Source organism: Amblyomma americanum, chromosome 1 (genome assembly GCF_052857255.1).
Source record: "Amblyomma americanum isolate KBUSLIRL-KWMA chromosome 1, ASM5285725v1, whole genome shotgun sequence".
In the NCBI taxonomy this organism is placed as follows: domain Eukaryota; kingdom Metazoa; phylum Arthropoda; class Arachnida; order Ixodida; family Ixodidae; genus Amblyomma; species Amblyomma americanum.
In genome coordinates this window covers 215,590,846-215,618,728 of record NC_135497.1, presented here as the reverse complement: position 1 = coordinate 215,618,728, position 27,883 = coordinate 215,590,846, and the positions used below count along the sequence as shown (strand labels likewise).

The window sequence follows — 27,883 nt, the reverse complement described above, 5'->3', positions numbered from 1 at the left end:
AACAAGGTGATCGAAGACAGGGAAGTATAGTAATTCGCCTTCAGGTTCTTTAGTAAAAACTGAGCAAAAAAGGAAGAGTGCTACAGACCTCTTGTTCCGGTATGAGAATGTTACCATCTTTGTGTAATGTTAGAGGTTTGTGGCATGTAGGGTTAATAGTTTTCCAAAACTTGTTAGGATTGGTGCGCAGCATAGATGGTAACACTGATGAAAAAAGGAACGTTTGGTTTGGCTTGCTAAAGATTGGAATATTTTTCCCGCAGACTGATACCTTTTCCACGCGCAGCGCTATTCAGGCGTTTGGCTGTTCGAAAAAGTTTTTTCTTTTTGTTGTTGAGGCGCTTCAGTTCGTTATTAAACCACGGTGACGATGATTTTTCTGTGACGATGATAGTAGGGAGGTGCTTATCAATCAGTTGATGCATTTTGTGTTTGAAGAGAGACCAGTTAGTTTCAATAGACCGGCGTGAGAAGTCAAGGACCAGCCTCGCCCAAACGTCATACAGTTCTGCGTTCATGGCTGTGTAGTTCCTTTTGTCATATAAGGCTAGTGTCTTTTTTTGCTTTTTCAGGTATGGCAGTTTGAAGGAAAATGTGCTTAGTATTACGGAGTGATCACTAAGCCCAGCTAAATGAAGCAGAGGTTACACGTTATCTGGGTGGGAAGTGAATACAAGGTCAAGAATATTAGAAGAATGTTCAGTTTGCCTGGTAGGGTTAGATACGAGCTGGGACAAGCCAAAGGTTAGGCACGTGTCAACAAAGTCACTTTCGATGTTATCTTTGGATGTAATGGCAGGGAGGTCGGACCAGGTAATATCGGGAAAATTAAAGTCACCATAAAGAAGAATGGGAATGTGCTGATGTGACGCAGTTATGACGCGGAGTATTTTGTGGAAGTGAGCTACAAAGGAATCTGTTAGATCAGGTGGTCGATAGCAAACGCCGATGATAACTGGAGAGAACGAAGCATGGCATTGAATGAAAAGCAATTCTAGATGGGATGCAAGGTTAATCTTGGAACAACGACATGACTCATGAGCACCGATTAGTACACCTCCTCCTCGCCTATTTATCCTGTCACGTCGAAAGAAATTGAAATCTGGAAACACGGAAAGTATCTCACAGTCTCCTATGGACGAATTTAGCCATGTTTCACTTAGTACAATTACGTTGCTCTCCGTCGTGCGTACGAGACTGGCGAGGGTGTCAAGCTTAGGTGGAAGGCTGCGGATGTTAGTGTAAAGAATGGTCAAGGGGCGGAGCTTAGTCTTTTCGGAAGGGCCATTGGGTAGCTATGGACAGCGTCGAGTCTAACATAACTCTTTGACGAGCGGTCACACCTGCATAACCGTGGGTACGTCCCTTTTACCTCTGTAATAGCGTCACGACGGGAACAGCTTTTTGTGTCGATTATCTCAAGAAGTTGGGTTTCCTGCGCTCGGAAGGGACAATCTGGGTAGTTTGTAGAGTGGGCCCCACCGATTAGGCAACACGTCTCGTTCTGCGCAGTGCAGGTGCTCGTTGCATAACCATGCCCACAGTTGCAAACACCGCAAGTTGGATTTGCAACCCCCAGAGCTATGGCCATAGCGCCAGCAGTTGTTGCACTGCAGAGGCCTAGATGATAAAGGGTGTACCCGAAAAATCAGAGGCCATGCCTTGATTTCAGAGGAGCAGGAAGTGCCGGAAAAAGGAACAGTCAGATTCTGTATGCACCCGCATGTTGTTTGCATCCGGGATACAGCGGTGCACAGCAACAACACCTGCAGCAGACAGAAGCTCAAGTGTCTCTGCTGGAGACAGGGAAGAGTCCACGCCTCGAAAAATACCTTTCGTGCAAGCCAGATGTGAAGTGATAAAGGAACTTATCGGAAGCTAGAAAAAGGATGAGGCGTTTAGTAAATTTCTTACACAGGCAAGGTCTGGCGATCTACACGGAATCCCGCCGCGTCCAAACAGGCGTACCTCTTAGACTGACTCATAATGAGAAGTGGCTGACTGGAGAGCAGCTCGAACAGTTCCACGGTTGTTCATCTTAAATGCGTCATCATCCTGAGGCACCGGCGGAACAGGGATACTGCCGACGCCGCTGCGCATAAAAGCTTCCAAAGGCAGGAGATCAGAGGATAGAGAAGTCGACCAGGGGAAGCTCCCCTGGCCGGGAGACTGGGTAGACATAGCCCGGGCTTACTGCCTTACCGCGTGTTTAAAGCCCACCAAACGAGAAGCCACCCGAAACAATTGCCGCGCCGAGCGCGCAGCTGTTGTTGTTGTTGTTGTCATCCTCATACTACGGCACATGCCCACATAGGGGGATTGGCCAAGAATTGGGGGTCACGGAGAGTTTTGCAGGTAAATATTTCCTGGACGAAAATAAAATGAAAGGTAAGGAAGGAAGAAGTAAACAAAAAGGAACAACGAAATGAAACGGGAAATGCATAACGCATGCAGGACATCGAGACAGATGTTTATAGCCGAGTAGTTAAATGATAATAATAATTCTACGAATAAAAAAATATTTAAAAATTGAAAAAAAAACAAGGTCGCCGACTTGATTCCATTAAAAAAATTTGCACGGCGGTAAAAACTTACTTGTGACTGTACCCAAGTATGGTGGCTCCAAACGACGTAAGACTGGGCTGCTCAAACAAATGCCAAGCTGTTGCTGTGGTTTCTCTAAAAGCCGCCTTCTCACCATGATGTATCGGCGACAATAGAAGAAAAGATGGTCTATGGTTTCTTGCTCACCTCAGAATACACAGGCGGGATTAAGCGCCAGCCGAGACCTGTGCAAATAAACATTTAAGGGTAGGATCCGGCAGCGCGGTCTTGATAGAGAGACCTCAACCTGCCGTGAATGGCATGGTTGCCTGCTCCACGAATACCTCAGGTGGAGGTATTCATCAGATATTAAAACAGATCCAGTTGTCACTCTTAACAAATTCTGTCTCCGAAACCTCGCTGCTGTAATGTATGTTGTAGCCGGAACGATAGGTAACACGGTTCCATTGAGCGACGCCTTTGCCAGGCAGGGCGGAATTTCATTGGCTGTCACACCGCTATGACCTGGCACCCATATCATGTGAACAAGGCTCAAATGCGCAGGGAGTAATAAATGAAAGGTGTTTAGTATTGGCGAATCTACAGTCGAAACAAGGGAGGAACACAAAGAAAGAGAGTCTGTAATGACAGCCACTGAAGAGAATGCTGGCTCTAGTTTGCGAAGAGCAAGCACCACCGCCAGAAACTCCGCTTGGAAAATTGGGGTGTAGTCGGGAAGCCGCACAGAAAAAGACCAATCTAGAAGCGGGCAATAAATTCCCGCCCCTGCCTTTTCATCACATTGAGAGGCGTCAGTAGCTATCGTTAAGCTAATAGGTAGGCTTTGTAAATGGTCCTCTAATAATCCATTTAAAATGCGGGGTGGTAAATGCTTAGCGTTTATCGGGAACATGTCATCACAGACAATTTCTAAAGAGTACCCACTCTTTTTTGTCGGAAGGATGTTATACGAAAGAACATTTAAAGGTTCAATCAAATTTTGTACCATAACTACCTGAGGGGTATGACATCTAGGCCAGTGAACTCCAAGGAAGGAAGTCGGCTGGCAACAAAAAACAGACAAGGAACGGTGTAAATCTGATTCATATAGCCTTACGTATGTCTGAACAGTAAGGAGTTGAAATCTAGATGATAAAGGAAGAATACGGGCTTCAAGATAAACCACGTTATTGGCCACAAATTTGGGAAGGCCAAGGCACAACCGAAGCGCTTCCCGCTCCAAAAGAACGAGTGGGCGAATTTTGTAAGCAGCCGTACCAGAAAACAGCACAGATCCAAATTCTAAAATTGGTCGGACATACAAAATATAAATCAGCAAAAGTGCATCTCTCGGCATTCCAGACCGAGGATTACTTGATCTACGCAACATGCCCACAGCACGAGCCCCTTTCGCTGCGACATGGTCAATTTGAGAGCGCCATGTTTTTAATGACTTAACTTGAGGAACATTATGTCGCTGATAACTGAGAGACAGATGAACAGAGTCTTTCATTTTGAAAACAAGTGCAGCGCAATTGTTTACATTTAAAGTGAGATGTAAGTGACACAAAAAACTTTCAAGCAAATTCAGGTACGTTTGCAGGCGCGCATAGAGAGGTTGAATGTCAGCTGCAGCGGTGAAAAATGCAATGTCGTCCGCATAGACGTACGTGCGAATGTTTTGATGGATGGGAATAGAGCTCATTAGAATATTAAAGAGCACAACCGACAAGACTGCCCCGTGTGGAACACCTCTGGATTGTTTATATCTTCCAGAATTCACACCATTTAGTATAAAAAAAACTTTTCAACGAACGCAGATATCCACGCATGTAAGTAATTTGGAAACTGCACAGTATATAATCTTTGCAATAATATGCAGTGTTCTACGCTGTCATAAGCTTTGGCTACATCTAATGCCACCAGCGCAGCATGCATTTTTTGGTGCCGCGCAAGACAAAGGCGACTCTCAAGATCGGTGTGAGCATTCCATTATGGAACGTTTTTGACGGAAACCAATTTGACAGAGACTAAGGATATTATTGCGGTCCAGGAACTCCGAAACACGTAGGAGTATGACCCTTTCAATTATCTTAACCACGTTTGATGTGAAAGAAATGGGTCTAATATTATCCAGAGAATAGCCACCACCATTGTTTTTAGGTATAGGGATCACTTTTGCGATTTTCCACTCGGGAGGCATCCATGCATGTTTGATTGAAAAATTAACAAGCTACAATAAGGATGTAGGGGACTCCTCAAAGAGGATCCTTAACATTTTTGATGTTACCCTATTAGGGCCAGGAGCAGCAGTTGGTAACCTCAACACTATCGGGGAAAGCTCGGGAAGGGTAATAAGGGGGACATGCTGAAACTGGTCCACTGACGCTACAAACACGGAGCGCAAAGGAAGTACAGAGGCGAAACGCTGCTCTAATCCTTTGGCAATTGTCTCAACTGTTTCTATTGCTTCTTGTGGAGTCAAAACACATGAAGGTGAATTTCCTGAAACCGGAATCGTTTTCCGCGATCTTAAGAATCCGAAAAGTGCGCGAAGATTTTATGATTTTGATAGGAAATCAAAATGCTTGGATTCATAATTTTTTTCGCTTGTGAGATAGTGCGTGTAAAAGTAGCCGCAGTGAACTTATAATCATGCCAATTTTTTGGGCACTGATTGTGTAGGAGTTTCTTCCATGCAGCCTTTCTACTTCTATAATCCCGCGAGCAATCTGCATTCCACTATCTAGCTGAAGGGTTCCTTATTGATGTACATACCAAAAATTCTGACTTTTTTCGGCATTCCTCAATAACCAAGCATATGCCTTTTGCGTACGCTCTCCAGCAGAATTAACCGCTGAAGCAAGAGTAAAGCGCAAGGAGGACTGAAACTGGTCATAGATTATATATGACCTCAACTGAGAGCACGGCGGAGTTAAGCGGCAATTAACATCATAAACGATAGGTATGTGATCGCTAGATGTTCCACAATCCACAGTCGACCAATTGAGTACAGGAACACTAGTGCTGGTGAAAGTTAAATCCACCACAGATCGATTTTGTGCGCGGAGAAATGTGGCCGAACCTGAATTCATACACGATAGTTTATCAGTAACCCGAACACAAACGCGCTTACCACAGAAATATGTCTTAATGCCCCACGACACATGATGAGAATTCAAGTCACCAGCCAAGAGAACTGACTTCTGACAATTAAGGAGCAGGAGATACAGCAGCCTGGTATCCTGCACACCGCAAGGAAAATAAACATTTACTAATGAAAACGGATAGCATCCTGGAATTTCAAAGTCTAAAGCCAATACCTCACAGTCTATAGTAGAGGACTGAGAAGTAATCTTAGGCCTAGCTGGGAGAAAATTTAGAGGAAACTAGCATGAGTAAGCCTCCTCCTCTTGACTGTCGATCTTGTCGAAATGAAGAATAATTTTGCAAATAGAAGTGTTTTTCAGATGTAAGCCAAGTTTCTTGTAAAATAATTGTGTCCAGATTATGTTGAGATATAAGGTACAGTAAGTCTGTTGAAGCTGAAAGAAGTGACCGATAGTTCCCCTGGAGAACTCTTAACACCCCTATGGTTGAGAAATCCGGGCAGCAGCAACTGCCTGCCCTGAAATAGTTTCTTTTGGCTTAGAGCCAATCTGTTGCTTCTTTGATTTCTGCTGAGGATGTGGAGAAGAAAGGTTAGACAAGGGGATCCACTGCGTTTGAGGATTCGCGTATCCGAATCCACCTTTTCTGCATCATGAATAATTTGAGCATTATCTGAATTGGTGGACCGAGGAAGCGGAGAAACAGCAGTAACTTGTTCTTGGGGCTGAGACTGCTCAGGCAAGGAATGTTGGGTCATTAACGAAGGCATGGCTGACATGGCAGAAGTCATCCCAATTTGCATGGACTGGGTAATCTGCGTTGCCAGAACATTAGATATGCACTCTGTGACAGTGGACACTATCCTGTCAACCATCTTATCCACAGAGACTTCGACAGCAGTCACTATTGCCTGAGAGATAGACGAATCTAGTGTCACTCCTGAACGGGCTGACACACCTGCATAGCCGTGAGCTCTCTTTAATTTCTTTTATTGCCTCGCGCCGCGAACAGCGTTTGCGGTCGGTTATGTCCAGAATTTGCAATTCATGATCCCTAGAAGGACAATTCATGGAATTTGCAGCGTGAGATCCACCACAAAGACACAGCTTCTCGTTTTGATCAGAGCATAAATTTGATGGATAGTCACTGACGCATTCAAAAGAGCGCAAGGTGGACTTGCAGCCACGAGCACTATGGCCATATCGCCAGAAATTGCTGCACTGCAGTGGCTTAGACGGAAGGGCATCTACACGGAAGATTAGGGGCCATGCTTTTATTTCTGGGGGGCAGGCAGTACCCGCAAAAGAGGCAATAACCATTTACGTTGGCACCCGCTCATTGTTCACCTACACCGATACACAGCAAACAGAAACAATACCCGCTGCAGAGAGAAGGTCGAGGGTCTCAACTGGAGATAAGCAAGAGTCCACACCACGAACGAAACCTTTTCAACAGGCCAGATGCGACGTAATGAAGCTGTTTACCGAAAGAGACCCAAAAGAAGAGCAGTTTAGAAGATCCTTTACGCACGACAGGTCTGGTGAACGGCACAGAATCCCGCCACGTCTAAACTGCCTTACCTCAGTGATTCCCTCATAAAGAAAAGTGGCCGCCTGGAGAGCAGCTCGAACAGGCCCTGTATGTTAATGCTGATAGAACCGACATCCTTTGTCACCAGCGCCACAAGAATGCTGCGGACGCCGGAGCGTTCAAAAGCTTCCAGAGGCATCTCATGAGGACTTGGACGCTGAGATTACGGAGTCGGAAGTGTGGCTTGCCATGGGGCAACTACGCACCACGTCTGCAGCCGGGCCTGACGATGTTACTAACAAAGCACTTAGAAACTTGGACGCAGGGTCAGTGAAAGCACTCACTGATCTCATGAACAAATACTGTACAGACGGAAACATTCCACAAAAATGGAAACATGCTAAGATTACATTCATTCCAAAGTCAGGCAAGAAATTGTGTATAGAGAATCTACGCCCAATCTCTTTAACATCCTGCTTAGGAAAGTTAATGGAACATATAATTCTCAATCGGCTACAAGAATACGCTGAGGACAATAACTTACTCCCTAACTTCATGCTAGGCTTCAGGGCTAACCTTTCTACCCAGGATGTTATGCTCCAACTCAAGGCAGACATAATAGACATGGAACGCAGTAGAGGAACTAAAACCATATTAGGCTTGGATTTGAACAAGGCGTTTGATAATGTCACGCACGATGCTATCTTAAGGAATCTCTTGGACATCAACCGAGGGGAAAGAACTTTCCAGTACATCAAGTCATTTCTCAGTAACAGAACGGCAGAGATAGCAGTGGGAGAGATTAAATCAGACTCTATCTCACTTGGAGGTAAAGGAACGCCACAGGGTTCAGTCCTGTCACCCTTCCTTTTTAATCTCTCACTAATTAAAATTCCTTCTAAATTTGCAGCCATCCCGGGGCTGCAACACACATTCTACGCACATGATATCACTTTATGGACCACAACTGGCAGCGATGGTCAGATATAGGATACCCTGCAACAAGCTGTAGACATAATACAACACCTGGCGGGTAAAGCAGGGCTAACCTGCTCGCCCTCCAAGTCCGAATTATTTCTAATCAGATACAAACCAAGGGGCCCTCGAGCAAAAAATTACAAACCTCCGCCTCCACTGAAAATCTGGGTGGAAGGGCTCCCTGTAAAGGAAGTTCAAACTATAAGAATCCTAGGACTGTTCTTTCAGTCGAACAGGAAGAACAAGGAAACACTAGAAAAACTCAAGACAACCGTCAATATGACGGTAAGACTAATTAGACGAATTGCAAGCAAAAGGAAGGGAGTGAAGGAGACAGAACTTTGCAAAATAGTACAAGCATTTGTAATAAGCAGGCTTGTCTTCACACTCCCATACTTAAAATTAGACAGTAGTGAAAAAGCCAAAGTAGAGTCTAAGATTAGAACAGCATACAAGGTAGCATTAGGGCTACCGAATTGTACCGCCACCGAAAGGTTTCTGGGCTTGGGAGTACACAACACCTTAGACGAGCTTACAGAGGCACCCTTAACAATGCAGAGAGGCCGGCTTTCCCGCACCAAAGCAGGAAGAACCATACTTGATCGTTTAGGACTAGGCATACAGTTGCCACCCCAAGATACCAAAACACAGATACCTAAACGCATCGCTAAGGTAATAAGAGTTAAGCCACTAGCTAAGAATATGCATCCTGCTCACCACGAGGGGAGAAGAAGGGCTAGGGCAAAAGCTCTACACAACATATACAACCAAGATGAACATGCAGTATATGTAGATGCCGCAGAATATTCCCAGAAACAAGCGTTCGCACTAACGGCGGTGGATACGCAAGGTAGACTGATAGTCTCCGGCACTACCATAACGAAATCCTCGGAAACGGCAGAAGAGGCGACAATCGCCCTTGCTATCATTAACACAGAAGCTACTACCATACTCAGCGACTCTAAATTTGCCATGCGCAATTATGCGAGGGGCAAAATTTCTTAGGCAGCAATGAGCATATTGGGTCACAGCAAAGACTTAGACAGAATTATTGAATTGATATGGGTCCTGGCTCTCTCGGGGAACCCTGGGGAACATAACAGCTCGAGGATTCGTCAGCCGACCAGGGGACGCTGTCGTTTCTGAGAGTTTTTCGAAGGACGGCCTATCAACTTTTCACGATATTACTAATCATTTTAAACTTGAAAGGAGGATATTCCCTCCTCCAGACAAAGCCTTTAATAAGGAGCAGGAGACCATTTGGAGGCGACTCCAGACGCGATCCTTCATGACGCCTTACCTGTTGTCAAAATTCTACCCCGGTGAATAAGACCCTGCATGTACATTATGTGGTGATTTAGCCACTTATGATCACCTATTGTGGAATTGTAAAGAGGAGCCGCCCCCGAAATCTCTAATACAGGTTCCTACTCTCGAACAGTGGGAGGCCGTGTCGATCAGCTCAGACTTGGGAGCTCAAACCCGGGTCATTGAATGGGCTACCCAGGTCGCTGTCAGCCGTGGACTGATAGCCACCTAGCACGGATCGTCTGCATTCTGCCTTTTCTGACGAATTAAATGTTTTCCAATCCAATCTCATGAGGCGGTAGGGAAGCCGACCAGGGAGACCTCCCCAGGCCGGGAGACTGCGCAGACATTACGTGAGATTTAGAAACTCACCGCGTGCGTTATCCAAACAAGAAAAAAGGTGCAAAGGCACATGGGTAAAAGGAAAACAGGACCAGCCGCTCAATACATAGCCAATCCATCGTCTTCCTCCCCTTCTTACTTATAGAACCGAGCGCTTCCTTCTTCTTTTGAGCAGTGTTACGTTTCGCCTACGACGCGCGGTATAGCCGGCGCGGATGCAGCGGACGCCGGTGTTTCGTTCAAAGTGGCGGTCATTTTGGCCCGTTCATTGCTGCCGCAACGCCTCCCGCCAAGCGCGTCCAGGCAGGTTTCAATGCCACGTGTCTTCGTGTGTGCGTGTGTGTGTGTGCATGTTGGTGCCCACGCTTGTCAAAGCGCGGCAGCCGGGGAGAGGAGCTCCCCAACTGGGAGGCGAGTAGGTCTGACCGGCGCCGGCCCGGCGGACGCGTCACGTCACGTCTCAACATGTCCGTGCGTCGCCGTCTCGTGCGCTTCATCCCGAGCCGTTCCTTCTTGCCCTCGACTCCGAGCGTATAAAGGCAGCTGCCCCGGACGCCAAAGAGAGACTTCGATTTCTCCCGTCGAGTAACGTGGTCGCCCTGACCGGCTGCTCTTTTGCGATGCTAGAATAAACAAGTTGTTCTGTTGGCAGTCGACTCATCCTTTGCCAGGACCTTCGGATGTTTCCAGCTGTGCCCCAGGCCGCCAGGCCAACGCTACCCTTGGGGCTTGCAACCCATTTGCAACAACTGGCTGCCAGCGGTGAGATCGCGACAACGGAGGCCAGCAGCGAAGATATGCGGTCAACTGTATGCTGAGCAGCACAACGACCATCCGGGAGCAGTGCAACGAGCCCTGTGTGATGACTGGTTGCCTGCAGCGGAACGACTGCGCTGAATTCTTGGCTGCGAGGTTTGGTGAGTGCGGTACTTTCTTCTTCTGAGTTTTGCCAGGCTTTTGTTAGTCTCAGAAACAGAGCTGGTAATTGTGGTTGTCGTTGCTGCCGGGTTAGTTTGCGGCAAGACAATAGTAGGCAGTAGAGAAAGCAGCATTCGGAGCAGCCATGGATTTGAAGTCGTTGCGCAAACCGAAATTGCTGGAGCTTGCAAGAGAGTTGGGTCTGGATGTCTCAGACAAACTCAGAAAACCAGAACTGCTAAGGGCTATTCTTGAGTTGGAGGCTGAGGATGACGAGCTGTCGGAATGCCTTGAGACAATTGAGGAAAGGGAAAAAAGACAGGAGCGCGAACGTAAAGAGCAAAAAGAGAAAGACGAGCGCGAACGTAAAGAGCAAAAAGAGAAAGACGAGAGCGAACGTAAAGAGGAAAAAGAGAAAGACGAGCGCGAACGTAAAGAACAAAAAGATAAAGAGAAAGAAGATAGCGACCGCCGTGACCTGTTCGCTGTTCTGTTGACGTGGCTCAGCTACCCAGGCTGCGGGGCAGTGGCTAAGTACCTGGCGGTGTTGCGTTAGCTTGCTAAATTTCTCCTTCTTTTTGTCTGTGCCTGTTTGCTCCTGTTCTGGGGTGATTGGGTGCGGGACGAGAGCTTAATGTCGACTTCTTCTCCTGGCCAGGGGTTTTCCCCTTGGTCGGTATCTCTTCCTAAAGACCAGCTCCAACTTGATCTCTTTTTCCGCAGCGGTGTTGCAAGCATTCCAGTCGCATTAGTGCCTTCCGACGGAGGCGCCATCCGACTGAACAACCCGGAGGCAGTGCAGGCGGCCCTTCAGTCCACATCGAAGCACTTTCCGGCAGTTCGGCAGGGGTGGTGTTTTGTGCCGGTCGTCGGATAAAGACTGTATTGAAGATCTTCAAAAGTGCACGACCTTCGCCAGCCACCCGGTGAGCGCATTCATTCCGCCTCATCTAGCATGTTCCAAGGGCTTGGTCCGAGGGGTCGACTCTCGATTGAGCCCTGCGGAAACGCTTGAGAACCTCTCGCCTGCGGGAGTGATTGCTGTCCATCGATGCAGCAGGCTGGTTGACGGAGTAAAAATTCCTACGGAGTCCGTCATTGCCACATTTGCAGGAATATTTTGCCCGTCAGAGATTAAGGTGTGGCCATTGGTTTTTCGAGTAGATGCCTTTAACTTTCGGCCCCTTCAGTGTCAAAACTGCTGGCGATTTGGCCACAGCGGCAAAGCCTGCAAATCGGCCTTACGCTGCTGTGCCTGTGGGGAACGTCATTGCAGAGAGGAATGTCCTGAACAGCAAGAGAAGTGTTGTTTGTGTAGCGGTGCTCATCCTGCTGATTCGCCTGACTGTCCTGCACGAGCACAAGAAGTTCATGTGCTCGAGCTTATAGACAAGCGCAGATGCATGCGGAGAGAGGCTTTTGCCGCAGTCAAGGAGAGAGCCTCAGCCTACTCTAGTGTGGCCGCCAAATGCCCACCCATATTGGATTCTAGTTTGTCCCAGGCTATTACAGCGGCAGTTGATAAAGCTGTGGCAAATGCAATGGATCGCATTATGGAAACCGTGTCCACGTGCATTTCGCAGGTCATAGCTGCTCAGATGACCAATCTTCTGCAGGCGTCCACCACTCCGCTCTTGTCTTCTTTGGCTTCGGAAGCTACCCCTCCTTCTGTAGTAATCGATTCCGCTCCACAGGGCCGAAACCAAGGTGAGCAACAAAAGACCTCTCAGCCCTCTCCTTCGAATAGCGTTATGGACGCATCCTCTATGGATTGTATTGATATGGAGTCTGATCTCCGCGCCCAGAAACGAAGTGGGTCTCCTCTGAATATTGCAGGTCCATCTTGCCCCCAGTCAAAGACAAAGAAAAGTAACGCAAGTCAAAACGCTAAGACCAGTATTCTAGAAAAGGCAGTCGCGGCTGCGGCACTTCCGCCAAGATAGGGTTCCTAAGTGTACTTCAGTGGAATTGTCGATCAATATTCTCAGCTTCAATAGATTTAAATTGCCTATGCAATCAGCTTCTACCAGATTTAGTTGCTTTACAGGAAACATGGCTAACTTCAAATTTCAATTATCATCTCAAGGATTACCATCCGTTCCGGCTTGACCGGTCATCACGAGGGGGAGGGTTGTTAGTGCTCATATCTACATAGTTTTGCCACAGGGCATGCATTTGTTTTCAGTATGCCGACAATGAATGTGAAATCCTTGCGGTTGACCTCAGTGTCCCAGGTCAACAGCCCTTTACGGTAGCTAATGCATATTTCCCGTCTGGTGTGCGTGACACTCGGCCCCTTGACTCACTCATGTCTAGTAGCCGATCTCAGGTTCTATTACTTGGCGACTTCAATTCGCACCATGTGACTTGGGGGTTTAAAACAGACAGCTTTGGTTCTAGGCTATTTGATTGGGCTTCTGGCAACAACTTGATCTGCAACAATTCCGGATTGCCTACGTTTGTTCGCAGTCAATGCCGCTCTGCCTTGGATTTAACTTTTTCCTCCCCAGGAGTCTCCGTTATGTCTTGGGCGCCTGTTGACTGCGCAACAAACAGTGATCATCTACCGATTAGTTTCAAGTTTGCGTGTAAATTAACTCTTCCTGAGCGACATCAGCGCACGTTAATAAATTACAATTGCTTTAAAGACACTCTAAAATCAGCCCTCCAAATCACTTCAGACACTCGCGCTCAGATAAGTGCCGAAAGCAAGGCTGCACATCTATGTTCAGTACTGGATCATGCAAGGCAAAAGTCTGAATTTTTGGTTAAGAGAACAAAGGGTGCAATCGCGAACAAGTGGTGGAATGCTGAGTGCACGCGTGCATATAGACGACGGAAAGCAGCTTGGAAGAAACTTCTCATCAATCAATGCCCAAAAAATTGGCTGGATTATAAGTATGTTGCAGCAACATTTTAGCGCACTGTCGCCCGTGCAAAGGAGGAGTATAATACAAATCATTATGATTTCCTTTCTCAATCAGGAAATAAACGAGCTTTGTTTAATTCCATGAGGCTCAACAAGGTGATTCCTCCGACTGCCAACATTGAATCCCTCGTTCAGTCCCCTGCTGACATCGCAAAGGCCTTAGAAGATATTGCGTGTGGCCTAGAGCTTCGCTTTACATCTGCTTTACCTTCTCCTACTATATTCACATGCACCTCAAGTGATTTCATTGAGGTCTCTTTGCCTGAGCTGTCGCAAATTGTTCTGCGCTTATCCCGAGCGGCTCCTGGCCCCGATAAGGTCACTTCATCTATGATGAAAATTTTGTTCAATGAATCTCCTGCAGACCTGTTGGCTCGAATTAACCATTCTATTAAATGTCCTTGGATACCGCATGAGTGGCGTCTTGCTGAAATAGTTCCATTGCTTAAAAAGCAAGGGGAGGGCTTAACTTTAGACAATATACGCCCTCTTTCGTTAACATCGTACCTAGTGAAATTGGTGGAAAGGGTCCTCCTCAGCCGTGTCATGTCATTCATTTCAGAAAATGCTGTATTGAATCGATGTCAAATTGGTTTCAGGCCAGGTTGTTCAATTTGGTGTGCTCATACTGACCTTGAGAGTCGTATTAAATTAGCTCGCAATAGAAAACAGTTTGCTGCGCTTGTCACCTTGGATGTCAGTAAAGCATACGACAGCGTGGAGCACTCGACTCTATTACTAAGATTACAGGAACTCAACTTCCCAAGCTATTTTGTAGCCTGGATTTCTGTTTTTTTAGAAAATAGAGAATTTTACTGCTGCCAAAATGGTGTTTCCTCAAGGAGATTTCCACAGACAAGAGGTGTTCCGCAAGGATCAGTTCTCTCACCTGTTCTTTTTAACATTTTTCTAAGCTCTATTCCATGCATTCAAAATGTGAAAACTTATGTGTACGCCTACGATATTGCGTTTTTGCATCAGCAGGTGACATTCACACTCTTTATCGAACCCTGCAAAATTACCTCAATGTTCTTGACAACTGGCTAGGAAGAATTCATCTGTCCCTTAATGTGAAGAAATGCGCATTGTTAGTATTTCCAGTTTCTGTTCCTGTAAACATCTGCCTGGTCTATAGAAATAACATAATACCTCAAGCTCAGACGGTCAAGTATCTCGGTGTAATATACGACTCTACTCTCTCCTGGCGGCCACACATTGAGCAAGTTTCTGCAAAAGGAGTTCGGGCCATTGGCATCCTGCGCAGGCTTTGTAGTGCTAGGTCAGGCAGGAGAAGGCATACGCTTCTGATGATTTATAAATGTACGTCCGCCCAATTTTGGAGTTCGGGTGTGTTTTATTCTCAGGAGCTCCTGCCTATAAACTTCGCCCTCTTGTGCTTTTGGAGCGTGAGGCGTTGCGCCTTTGTCTGGGGCTTCCAAAATATGCCGCCAATGCTGTTCTGCACCTTGAGGCGCGAATGCCTTCGTTATCAGCTAGGTTTCGCCTTTTAACAGTTCAAACATTTTTAAAATTGTGCGACTCACCTCTTCACGCTTCCAGTATATTTTTTCTTAGTCAACCTTCCGCCTTTTTTTTTAGTGCTGCCTGGTCTCGATTTCATACCCCGCAGATATGTTACGTGCAGTCCCTCCTTGATCGCATAAATATTCATTTCACTGATGTCTGCCTAATATATAACAACTCCTCATCTGCCCAGATTGAATTCGATGACATTTTCCCATCGAATGCAAAGCTGCAGCCCTTCCCGCTTCTTCAGGGTCTATTGCAGGACCACCTAAGGTCCTTTCCCTCTCATGTTCTTATTGCTACCGATGCCTCGAAGGATCGCGAAAAGGCACGTGTGAGAATTTTTTCACCCTCACTGGATTGGTCTTTTTCTCTCCGTCTTCCTGACTTCACTCCAATTTTTCTGGCTGAATTATTAGCAGTAATCTTGGCCTTACGAAAATTAGAAACTACCGTTTCCCAGGTCCTGGTTATGACGGACTCTCTGTCTATTTGCTCTCCATTATCTTCACCCACACAGCCTCGGGCATTACGCCTCTTTAAGTTCCTGATTCCGCTGCATCTAAATTCGGTAAGGTTGCTTTGGGTACCAGGTCACATGGGCTTTCACTTAAATGAGGTTGCAGATTCCTTAGCAAGAGCCTCTCTCAGCGGCCCAATTGTTGCTGTCCTGACAACGTGTGCATATACAGCTGCGGTGAGGTTTCGCAGCTACACAATATTTCAGGAATTTGCTGCCTCGGCTCTTACATCATCTCCCGAATATCAGCATCTTCTGCATCCTTGGAGTAGCAAAGACTGGCGCTCACGCAGCCTAGAGGTCTCTTTCACGCGCTTGCGTTGCCGGGTTCCCCTTCTAAATTTCTACCTTCCTTGATCTGGCCTGGCAGCTTCCCCACTGTGCCCTTTTTGTGCCGAACCTGAGACAGTAGGTCACTTCCTGCTGTTCTGCCGCCGCTTTTCTCATTTGAGGAAGCGTCTTTTGCAAATTCCATTTCATCAACTGGGCTTGCCTGTGTCTTCCGCGGTTGTTCTTTCCATTGGCGCTTCTTTGCTTGGACGAAGCGACAGGAGTGTGCGCTCTGCTGTGCAAAATTTTCTTCAAGAAACGCAGCGACTCCCATTCTAATTTCTTTTTCCCGATCTCAGTCAGTAAGACATTGCAACATTACAGGCATTGTGTACTATTATGCACATTAAGCAATTGTCCCGTCTTCGATCTCCAAGTTAACTGGACCCCTTTCCTTCCCTCTTCCAATCTATCAGACTACATACTATTTCCACTGCTTTTCCTGTCAAAAATTTCCTGTATCCAGTAATTAACCGCCTGTGTCGGCCACTCCCCCGTAGTGGGTATGTGCCAGCAACGTCTGAGGCCTTCCTTCCTTCCTTCCTTCCTTCCTTCCTTCCTTCCTTCCTTCCTTCCTTCCTTCCTTCCTTCCTTCCTTCCTTCCTTCCTTCCTTCCTTCCTTCCTTCCTTCCTTCCTTCCTTCCTTCCTTCCTTCCTTCCTTCCTTCCTTCCTTCCTTCCTTCCTTCCTTCCTTCCTTCCTTCCTTCCTTCCTTCCTTCCTTCCTTCCTTCCTTCCTTCCTTCCTTCCTTCCTTCCTTCCTTCCTTCCTTCCTTGCTTTGGAAATGAAGCGTCTCGAGGTAGAGATGGAACGCGCTCGTAATGGAAGTCAGGCACACGGTGCAGGAGAACGAGTATCGTTCAAAATGACTGACCTGATGCGGCCGTTTAAGCTTGGAGAGGACATTGGTTTGTTCCTGGTTAACTTTGAGCGAACGTGCGAGAAGTAGGGGTTCTCTCGGGAAACGTGGCCACAGCGCTTGCTCACTTTGTTACCCGGCGAGGCGGCCGACGTAGTCGCTCGCTTGAAGAGAGAGGAGGCAGAGGATTACGACCAAGTGAAATCGAGTCTTCTAAAAAAGTACAGGCTGTCAGCGGAGGCGTTCCGTCGGAAGTTTCGGGAAAATGAAAAAGGCAGAAGTGAGTCATATACAGAGTTTGCCTACAGGCTTATGTCAAACATGCAGGAGTGGCTCAAAGAAGAGAAAGCGTTTGGTGACCACGAGAAAATTCTGCAGTGTTTCGGGCTGGAACAGTTTTATAGTCGGTTACCTGAGAACGTGCGGTACTGGGTCTTGGATAGGCCAGACGTTAGTACAGTGGCTAAAGCCGCCGAGCTAGCCGAGGAGTTTGTGACGCGTCGGGCTCGCGGAGCTATGGACGGTCAAAAGGGTGAATTTGGCTCCAAGTCTGAGAGGCCGAAGTTCACACCAATGAGAGCAAGGGGGGACACACGTAGTGCGGATGCGAGTGAAAGCAGTCCGACCGAACGTAAGGAGACGGCGGCAGCCGAAGCCGAACGCAGAAAGCGGTTCGAGACGAGGCAAGCGCGCGTGTGTTATACGTGCCAGAAGCCGGGTGACTTTTCGGCGCAGTGTCCAGAAACAAAAACAAAAGTCCTGTTTTTGTCATTATGCAGCACTGACGAGAACATGAAGCTTCTCGAGCCTTACATGCGAGACTTCCTCGTGAACGGGAAAGAGTGCCGAGTGCTTCGTGATTCCGCAGCTATAATGGATGTAGTTCACCCCTCTTACGTAGAACCCGATATGTTCACGGGCGAGTGCGCATGGATCAAGTAAGCCGTGGAAGCTCATAGCGTGTGTCTGCCCGTAGCAAAAGTGCTTATTGAAGGACCTTTCGGAGCAATTTAGACGGAGGCCGCAGTGTCATCTATGCTGCCCCCCCCAGTACCCGTACCTATTTTCGAACAGGTCCGATCACCTCCTGCGCGAGAAGGGGCTTTTGTTTGGTGAGGCTAGCGTTCAGGCCTTAACCAGATCGAGAGTTCGGGAGCTCGCTGCAAAGGCGGTAGTTGCGGGGCCGACGTTGTCGAACAATGAAAAAGGGTCGGAGGCGCAGCAAGCTGACATTCAGAGCACGTCCGAACTGAATAAAAATGAGCCTGTAGCGTTGAACGCACCAGGTACTGGAGAGGAAATGCCCGACACGGGAAAGTTAGAAGAGCTATCTTCAGATTTGCTCATCGCGCCTACGTCAGATGGACTTAATAGGTTGCTAAAAGTCAGCCGGTCGGCTTCGATAGCCGAGCAAAAAAAGGATGGCAGCCTAGAAAACATGCGCTGCAATGTCAAGGAAGGTATCGCCAAGAAAAATGCTCGTTTTGTGGAAAGAGGTGGGGTCCTGTACCGGAAGTATCTAGACCGCAGAGGAGTGGAGTTCGATCAGCTGATCGTGCCTCAGTGCTACCGTCAGGATCTGTTGCGCTTTTCGCATGGCGGTTCGTGGTCCGGACACCTAGGAGTTAAGAAGACTAAGGACCGTCTCTTGCATGAGTACTATTGGCCAGGGTGTTTTCGTGACGCAGAACACTTTGTGAGGACATGTGACACCTGTCAGCGGGTTGGCAAACCAGGGGACAAATCGAGGGCGCCGTTGAAGTTGGTACCTATCATTACGGAGCCTTTTAGACGGCTCGTTATGGATACAGTGGGACCTCTGCCGGTAACAGCCACGGGGTACAGACACATTTTGACTGTGATCTGCCCAGCGACAAAGTTCCCTGAAGCAGTGCCGCTTAAAGAACTCAGCTCAGTTGAGATAGTCAATGCACTACTGTCCATATTTGCGCGAGTTGGTTTTCCTGCGGAAATCCAGTCAGATCAGGGCACAGTGTTTACTAGCGCTTTGACGACAGCCTTTCTCGAAAGGTGTGGGGTAAAGCTGTTACACAGCTCAGTGTACCACCCACAGTCGAATTCCGTTGAGAAGCTCCACTCCGTCATGAAGCGCGTGTTGAGAGCATTGTGTTTTGAACAACAAAGTGATTGGGAGCTGTGTCTGCCTGGGGTGATGTTTGCATTAAGGACCGCGCCGCATGCGGCTACGGGGTTTCCGCCAGCTGAGCTGGTGTACGGTCGCTCGCTGCGGTCTCCGCTTCGCATGCTTCGAGACTCGTGGGAAGGCAGGGGCGACGACCCAGTCGTGGTCGAGTACGTGCTTAGGCTCCTCGAACGCTTAAGAAGGGCACAGGAGTTCTCAGGTGAAGCAATGGCAAAGGCCCAGCAGAGGGCCAAGGTTTATTATGATCGGACAGCCAGGGCCCGTCGTTTTGAGGTCGGCGATGAGGTAATGATATTGCGCACATCGCTAAAAAACAAACTCGACGTGCAGTGGGAGGGCCCAGCACGGATTGTTCAAAAACTGTCGGACGTTAACTACGTGGTAAGTCTGCCAGGAAAACGGAAAGCACAGCAAGTTTACCACTGTAATCTGCTCAAACCCATAGACAGCGGGAAGCAGTGGTGTGTATGATGGTAAACGTTCCCGAAGAGCTTCCGGTCGAGCTTCCGGGACTAGGTCCAGTGACGAACAGGGAGGACACCGATCAGGTCATTAGTGACTTAATCAGTAAAGCACCGCTGTCGCCTGAGCAGAAAACCGAACTACACCAACTCTTACAAGAGTTTCAAGGTCAGTTCTTTGAGAGGCCTTGTAGGACTTCTGTCCTTACTCATGAAATAGAACTTACCTCCCCAGAGCCAGTACGATCCAAGGCGTACCGGGTGTCACCCCGCCAGCGCGATATTATGGAGGCTGAGGTAAAGAAAATGCTACAGCTTGGTGTTATTGAGGCGGGTGAGAGTGATTATACCTCCCCTTTGATTTTAGTTGAGGTACCGGGCAAGGAACCTCGTCCTTGCGTCGACTACCGCAGGCTTCATTCCATCACTAAGGATCAAATTTATCCGATCCCTAACATCGAGGAGCGCCTTGAGAAAGTTAGTAGCGCTCAGTTTATTTCCACCCTAGATCTTGTCAGGGGTTATTGGCAGGTTCCACTTACAGAAGAGGCTAGTAGGTATGCGGCGTTCATTTCACCAATGGGAACATTCCGTCCTAAAGGTTTGAGTTTTGGTTTGAAGAACGCGCCATACTGCTTTTCAAGCCTCATGGACAAAGTGTTGCGGGGACAGGAAGAATTCGCTTTACCGTATTTAGACGACGTAGCGATATTCTCCGCATCCTGGTCTGAGCATATGGCACACTTGCGGGCAGTGCTAACCCGCCTGCGCGAAGCGGGCTTGACAGTCAAGGCTCCCAAGTGCCAATTAGCACAGGCCGAGGTTGTCTACCTCGGTCACGTGATTGGACAGGGTCGTCGCCGCCCCTCTGAAATAAAGGTGGCCGCTGTGCGAGACTTCCCGCAACCGCGCACGAAGACCGGTATTCGGTCGTTCTTAGGTGTCGCCGGCTACTATCAGAGGTACATCCCCAGGTACTCCGATATCGCTGCTCCCCTGACGGATGCTCTAAGAAAAACAGAGCCCCAAACAGTCGTCTGGGGCGAGACAAAGGAAAGTGCTTTCAGCGCCCTAAAGAGCGCCCTAACAAGCCAGCCTGTGCTACGATCGCCAGACTACACAAAAGGGTTCGTTGTTCAGTGCGATGCTAGTGAGCGAGGCATGGGCGTTGTACTGTGCCAACGGGAAAATGAAGAAGTGGAACACCCCGTCCTGTATGCTAGTCGTAAGCTGACCTGTCGTGAGCAGGCGTACAGCGCCACCGAGAAAGAGTGTGCGTGTCTCGTGTGGGCCGTTCAGAAATTGTCATGCTACCTAGCCGGCTCGAGGTTTATCATTGAGACGGATCACTGCCCTCTCTAATGGCTGCAGACCATCTCTCCCAAAAATGGCCGCCTCCTGCGCTGGAGCCTCGCTTTGCAACAATATTCCTTTGAGGTGCGTTACAAAAAGGGGAGTCTCAACGGTAACGCCGATGGCTTAAGTCGAGGCCCCTAACGTAGGAATCCGCCTCAAAATTGTTTGTTACTGATGTTTTCTTCCTGAGGCAGGATTTTTAACATATTGCTTTTGTTTAGTGTTTCAAAGTGATGACGTGCTTTCTAGTGCAATTTTTCCATTTGTGGACACGTTCTGAGTGCTGCTTGACTACTGTAAGGAACTAGGCAGTAGTATAAAAGGGGAAGGAGCCTGGCAGAGCTTAGTGAGGGTTGTCTCGTGCTTGCTGACTGAGCGGTTGCGTTTCGGCGTAGTTCTAACGCTTGCTGGGAACGAGAACAAAAATGGCAACTCTCCCGAAGTCACTTTGCAGTGTCAAGGCCTTCTCTGTGCGCTGCGCTCAAGCAACGCCGAGGGACGACCGATTTCGATTACGAGCATCATCGAGCGACATCCCTCCGGACAGCGGATGCAGTCCCCTGACCATCGGGATCTCCTTCTCCCGGCGGGGCGGTCTGTTACGTTTCGCCTACGACGCGCGGTATAGCCGGCACGGATGCAGCGGACGCCGGGGCTTCGTAGAAAGTGGCGGTCATTTTGGCCCGTTCAGTGCTGCCGCAACGCCTCCCGCCAAGCGCGTCCAGGCAGGTTTCAATGCCACGTGTCTTCGTGTGTGCGTGTATGTGTGTGCATGTTGGTGCCCACGCTTGTCAAAGCGCGGCAGCCGGGGAGAGGAGCTCCCCAACTGGGAGGCGAGGAGTTCTGACCGGCGCCGGCCCGGCGGACGCGACACGTCACGTCTCAACATGTTCGTGCGTCGCCGTCTCGTGCGCTTCATCCCGAGCCGTTCCTTCTTGCCCTCGACTCCGAGGGTATAAAGGCAGCTGCCCCGGACGCCAAAGAGAGACTTCGATTTCTTCCGTCGAGTAACGTGGTCGCCCTGACCGGCTGCTCTTTTGCGATGCTAGAATAAACAAGTTGTTCTGTTGGCAGTCGACTCATCCTTTGCCAGGACCTTCGGATGTTTCCAGCTGTGCCCCAGGCCGCCAGGCCAACGCTACCCTTGGGGCTTGCAACCCATTTGCAACAGCAGACAAGGATAAGGAAATGAGGGGCTGATTAGGTTATAAATACGAACCAAGCTAGCAGCCATAGAAGCGAATGGAGGCATCAGGAAATATTTTTTTTGTAGTGATGTTACTAGGACGAGAAAGCTTAGTAATTATTTTAGACAAATAATTTTGCAGAGAATAGAAGAAGAGGGAACAATGCTGGCCGGGGTATCATGTCTGACAGTCGCATCTGACCTGTGTGGGTCCCGCTTGACCACATTCTATGTGGCATTAGTAATGTAGCACGTGCCCACTGTTAATGTTGGATGTGACGCGGGTGAGCATTCTAAACATAGGACTACACAATGAATACCTCCGAAAGCAGTAGAGCCACCCGAGCTCACTTGGTTGAGCACTGTACACAAAGGCAGAGGTTGTGGGTTCACTTCCCCCAACGGAAGGTGTTGCTTTTTATTCTACTTCATGTAACGTGATCTGCTGTATGAAATGATAACGCCGTTAAGCTCCTCACCTAATCAACACCACAGAATAGTTAAAATTAACATATATTTGAGGTCTCCTTAGTTTCAGTCGCTCGAAATCTTAATGAGGCGCACGTCTCCTTATCATGCCTGGTCTACTTATTTAAGAAGGAAAAAAAAGAAAATAAAAGCAACCATAAGTCAGCATGAGAAAGAAGAAAGGAAGACAAATGTCATTAAACAATTAACCTGAGTAAAGGCGAAGTGGAAGGGATGCATATGTAATTCAACAATTAACCGGAGTAAGTGAGAACAGTGAGGGAATAAAAACATGAACGTGAAAAACAAAGCGACGGACAACGAGAGTAAACGGCTAAAAACCAAAAGTCACCAAAAGTAAAGGTGACAATGACGAAGTTAAAGGCATGAATTGCAAAAATGAAAAAAACTGGCATGGAAGGGCAGAATGGGCGTGAGTGTGGGCACCAAAAAACCTTGGTAAAAAAAAGTGTTTAAACTCAGCCAATGACTCATGAACAGTTCCATCTTTGGAAGAGTGAACAGTTCGAAAAAAGAGAGAAATTTTACAAGATTTTACATTTCTTTTGTGCAGTTTTAACATTTCTTGAGGTACGCACCAACTAGCCCGCAAGAATGTCCTACTAACATTCTTAACCTCTGTACCACATAATCTTGTTTCGTTCCACATAGCTTCCGGATAAAATCTCCGCTCAACGTATTTCATATGTAACAACACTCGTGCGAGCTTTTTTATGTGGAACAAGCCCTTCTTCGTTTCGCCCCGGTACGGTATTTGAAACCCGGTTCCAGTACTTCATGAAACTTTCCAGATACAACTGGGTCGCTGCTTTCGAGAGAGAAAAGAGGCGAGACGCATCAAGGGATACTTTTTTCTATGCATGCAGCAACGAAGCGAAAGGTGCTCTGCACTTCCCAATACGCAACCTGTACGATGCATTCATCAGTGACAGGTCTTTTCGCAAAGCGGCGACACAATTGAGCTCTTCCGTGTCCTCTCAGCTCCTGTAACGTATGCGGGTACTTGAGTAAGACTCGGCATGCAGGCATTCCTGAAGGCGCAATACCTTTTCGATGTTGCGCAAGTAGCCTGCCGGGATCAATGGGGCATGCGATGTGAGTGGAAATGTATTTATTGGCACAAGGTCTATACAGACTGAAAGACCGCAGCGGTGGCCAAGTGGTTGAGCATCCGCCTCGCATGCGGGAGGAGCGGGGTTCGATCCCCAGTGCCGCCGGGCACCCACCGGTGATACACTGGGTACAAGCTTTCCCCTGGTCTGGTGCTCGGATTATTTAGGGTGAAATGCTTGCGAAATGGGTCTTCGACCCCACCTTGAGAATTTGAAAAATACCTTGTGCCATGGCACTCTTTGGCCATTGATGCCCTTGCGCCATAAAAATCCATCATCATATAAAGACTGAAAGGGTGTTTGTCTATGCCAATTCTTCACAGTAGCGCGTGTGTGGGCAGGCATCAAAGAAGTTTGGCGTCTAAGGCAGACAACAGTGCCAAAACCAAATAAACATAGACAGACAGTGGCCCCGGCTCGGGCGCTCACGCTACCCGCTCTCACAAATTAAGACCGATACAGGCTGAAGGAAGGGGACGATGACGAAGAAGAGCAGCGGCGCGCTAAGCGTGACGTGGCCCATAAGCGTGACGTGTCGCAGATCCAGACGAGAGAGCACTTCAGAATGCGCAGCCCTCCAGGAATGATGTTCTTTTCCAGCCGGCGTGTCCTCCGTTCGCTCAGATCCTTGGAGACCCAGGCGCTGCCGACGTTGGAGTCAGCTGGCTTCGCAGGCAAGGGCCAGGGTCCCCACCAGCCGGAGGACGTGGAGCAGAGCTCCGACGAGGAGACGTTCGGCGACGACTGCCGCTTCCTGCTCGTCGCCCTCGTGAGCGCCCACATGGCACGCACCGACTTGGCCAGCCACGCCGAGAGCATCAAGGTAACGAAATGTAGGGGCGTACGCCGGGCCCACGATATGGAGAGAACGCAGCTCCAGCTGCGGCTGGCAGTAGTTTGATCAAGAAGGTTCGGGAACATTCTCGTAACAGATCTCCTGCGTCAATTACTTGCATGCTGCTGTCCGCAAGAAAAACTGAGAAAAAAATTGTCGCCGTGGACAAATACTATGTCAAAGCTTAATATTTTTGAACGTATAGCCGGTAGTCATATAATGCCATACGCCGGCTCTTGTGCAATATGAATGTGTATGCCGCGCTCAGTATAACAAGAAACGCGCCGGAAGTGACCTTTACTTCGGTTTGCGCGTCACGGGACTTGAATGAACCATTGCGCATTGCTGAAAACGCGTCGCATGTCGGAATCGCAGCTTGGTGCACTACTTTTCAGCACCCCGGACTCGCACTATATTGTGAAGGGAGCTCCGGCCACGTCTTGTGGATTGCAAGTCGTAATTATTGCAAGTATATAGGCATGAATCACACTACGTATACCCGTTCCGCCCTTTTTGTCCCGGAACAGTTCGGTGCGTACTTTCGCTTGGATATTTTAGCGCGAATATTTTCTGGTATGCTGCATTTTCTATACAAACACATCGGGCAACAGGCACAGTAATGTGCGCTATGCTGAAGTCATGCTATTGTATGACGAATTATTCTATGTGAAGCTTCTATGGCGTTCCTTCAAAGCAGCCTCTCATGCCAATGCCTCAGTATTTCACTTGAATTTATCAAATATCGTGCTGATCGTGCAGGCGAAGGATTGCACGCACTTTCTAAGCACGTCACCCAGCTGCTCACCGCGCAGCGAGGCATTAGACACGGCACAGTCGCGTCTGCTGCCTGACCTTAGACTTTATCTGCTAGTATTAACTTAAAACGATTCGCCCGGAAGGTATGAGTGTGGTGTGCCCTGTCGTTGCATGCTAATAGATTGTTTTTTCCGCGGTGCGCTTTTGTTGAGTTTACAGCACCCCCTCGTCTGTGCCACCCTGTGCATGGAGCTCAGCCTGTTCTTCTATCTCGTCCCGGGACGTGGTGATTCGGAAATATTAGGTGTCGTATGAGGACGATCTCAATAAATGTCTTATTTCTGAAATTAGAGCCGTGTTTCTCTGAGGCCCTCCGATCTTCTCCATGTGGAGACTGAGTGTACGCCGCAACGGTGCACCATTGCGCGTGTGGCGATGGCTGACTGGGGCCCTTCGGTGCTTGGGAGCCTGCGCTTAGCGCAGAACCTAGACAGTAGACACATTTTTGAGGCAATGTAATGAAGAATGTCATTGCACTGCGCTCGGATTCAAGGTATGTTCTAAGCGCCATGGAAAGGCCTTGGTGTTTTCACAACCATGGAGCAGCACGCCTCTGGGTAAGCCAACTGACATGAACAGATGCGAGCCAAGAGTGCGAGAGAGTTGAGATGTGATATGTGAAGAGTGAGATGGAGGCCCAACGACGCGTATTTATCAAAACCATTCATTTCTTGCAATGAGACAAGTTGTGCGGTAAGCTAAAGGAATGCACACCGATGCAGGACTAAGGCTGTGCCCTGTCAAGGTAACCGCAGTCGGGTCGCGAGAGAGCAGGCAATGAACGCAAGCTCCGCCTCTCATAGGACACAGTACCCTGCTTAGGCAGCCTCTAGCCGCCGTACATCACTGGAACCTGTTAACAAAATGCTACCCGTATTTAAGCTGTAGATGGCCTATTCATTTAATCTGCGTGGCCTTCTTCTCAACAGCGCTTGCAGTGCGAGGCACTGTACTGCGCAAAAGGTAGATTCCAAGTTCTTTTACATTGCGAGCAGTTCCCACCAGTGATTATGTAGTACACGGAGTGCTGCTCTTCTTCCAGACGTCATTGTCGGCAACTGCCGGTGTGTAATTTCATGGAAATTTTTACCGTGTTGCCCATGTTCCTGGCGCCAATTGGTGTATACAGGTCAGTTGCATTTGCATCTCATGATCTGGCCATTGCAGGGCAGGGCACTATTCATGGATCACTGGTCAGCAGCCTACGCCAACATGAACTCTACCGAATGGAAACGGCTGGCCGTGCTGTTCGTAGGCGACGGTTCATGCAGTCACCGAACACTGCGCGAGCTCCCTGCTCCTGCATATTCTTGCGGCCGCATCTTACCCTGCACCACCTGGGACTACAACCTACTACCTAAACAGGCTATATTACAGGTAAATAGCCAACAGTTGATTTCCAGGATGTCACCATTTATTGAGAGTAATATAAAAAATGAACATCTAAAAGCTCCTCAGCCGATGAAGTTGGGCTGGCTGGCATCTATGACTACAGAATTACTAAATAAATGGGACGTATGGAAGAGGAGAAAAAGCACTAACGGTCGTGCTGTCTCTTCTCCTTCGTTCGTACTGTTTTCTACGCCAATTCTGTAGTTAAAGCTGTGTCTGCGAAACTGATTTCTTGTCGAAATTATCAAATAGCCCGATGTTCGTTAATGCTTTTTAGAGATTCACTTTATAGCAGGTGATCGGATATAATTTGCAGCCTTCGCATTCCATTGAAATTATAAATAGGCAGAAGCGCACGGGACGCGGACATCACTCCCTACCTGGCAGCGCTAATTCTGTAGTTATCTAATAAAGCTGTCTCTGCGAAACTGATTTATTGTCGAAATTTTCACGCTGCCACAAATAGCCCCATGTTCGTTAATGCCTTTTAGAGATTCACGTTATTGGAGGTGATCGCATATAATTTGCAGCCTTCGCATTCCATTGGAATCATAAATCGGAAGAAACGCACGGGACTCGGACGTCACTCCCTCCCTGGCAGATATTATCTCATCCTGTAGCCGTCAACGGTGTGTCAAGGGACACGGCTTGATAGGCGAGAAAGCGCAAATGACCTCTTTATTGAATAGACATAGTTTTCTCTTGAGCAGCGCTCGCAGTGCAAGGAATGTACCATCCATAATGCCCACATCTTTTGCATCGCGAGCTACTACCACCTGTTCGAGGAGTGCTGATCGAGCATATTATCTTTTATGCCAGGAGGAACGATCATTGCGTTAATTTCGCAAGGCCTTTCTATGGGCCCTATATTTGTAGGACCACCTTGCGCATACATTCCATCCACATTTGAAGCTCGCCAATCTTGGAATTGCAGGGTAGCGCCCTAGTCATGGACCACTGGCCAGCAGCCTACGCCAACATGAATGCTGCCGAATGGAAAAGGCCGGTCCAGCAGCTGGTAGGCGACTGCTCGGACATCCCCTGCCTGCCGCTCAAGCCCACGATTCCGGCTGTTCCTTACGTCCGCGCCGTGACCTCCACCGACCCAGACCATAACCCGGCAGTTCGTGGCTCCAGCGCCGTCAGTGAATGGAGCCTCGTCTGCGACCGTCACTGA

The 27,883-nt window shown here is 48.3% G+C and overlaps 1 protein-coding gene across 1 annotated transcript in view; it reads left to right on the top strand.

Moving 5' to 3' along the window:
- The window catches only part of LOC144115727 (uncharacterized), a 51,886-nt gene extending 24,003 nt beyond the window's left edge, over positions 1-27,883 (top strand). The window contains exons 7-9 of the mRNA XM_077650215.1: positions 24,288-24,486; positions 26,482-26,691; positions 27,641-27,883. Of these exons, the coding sequence (XP_077506341.1) occupies positions 24,288-24,486; positions 26,482-26,691; positions 27,641-27,883 (652 nt within the window). The remainder of the gene's footprint in view (positions 1-24,287; positions 24,487-26,481; positions 26,692-27,640) is intronic.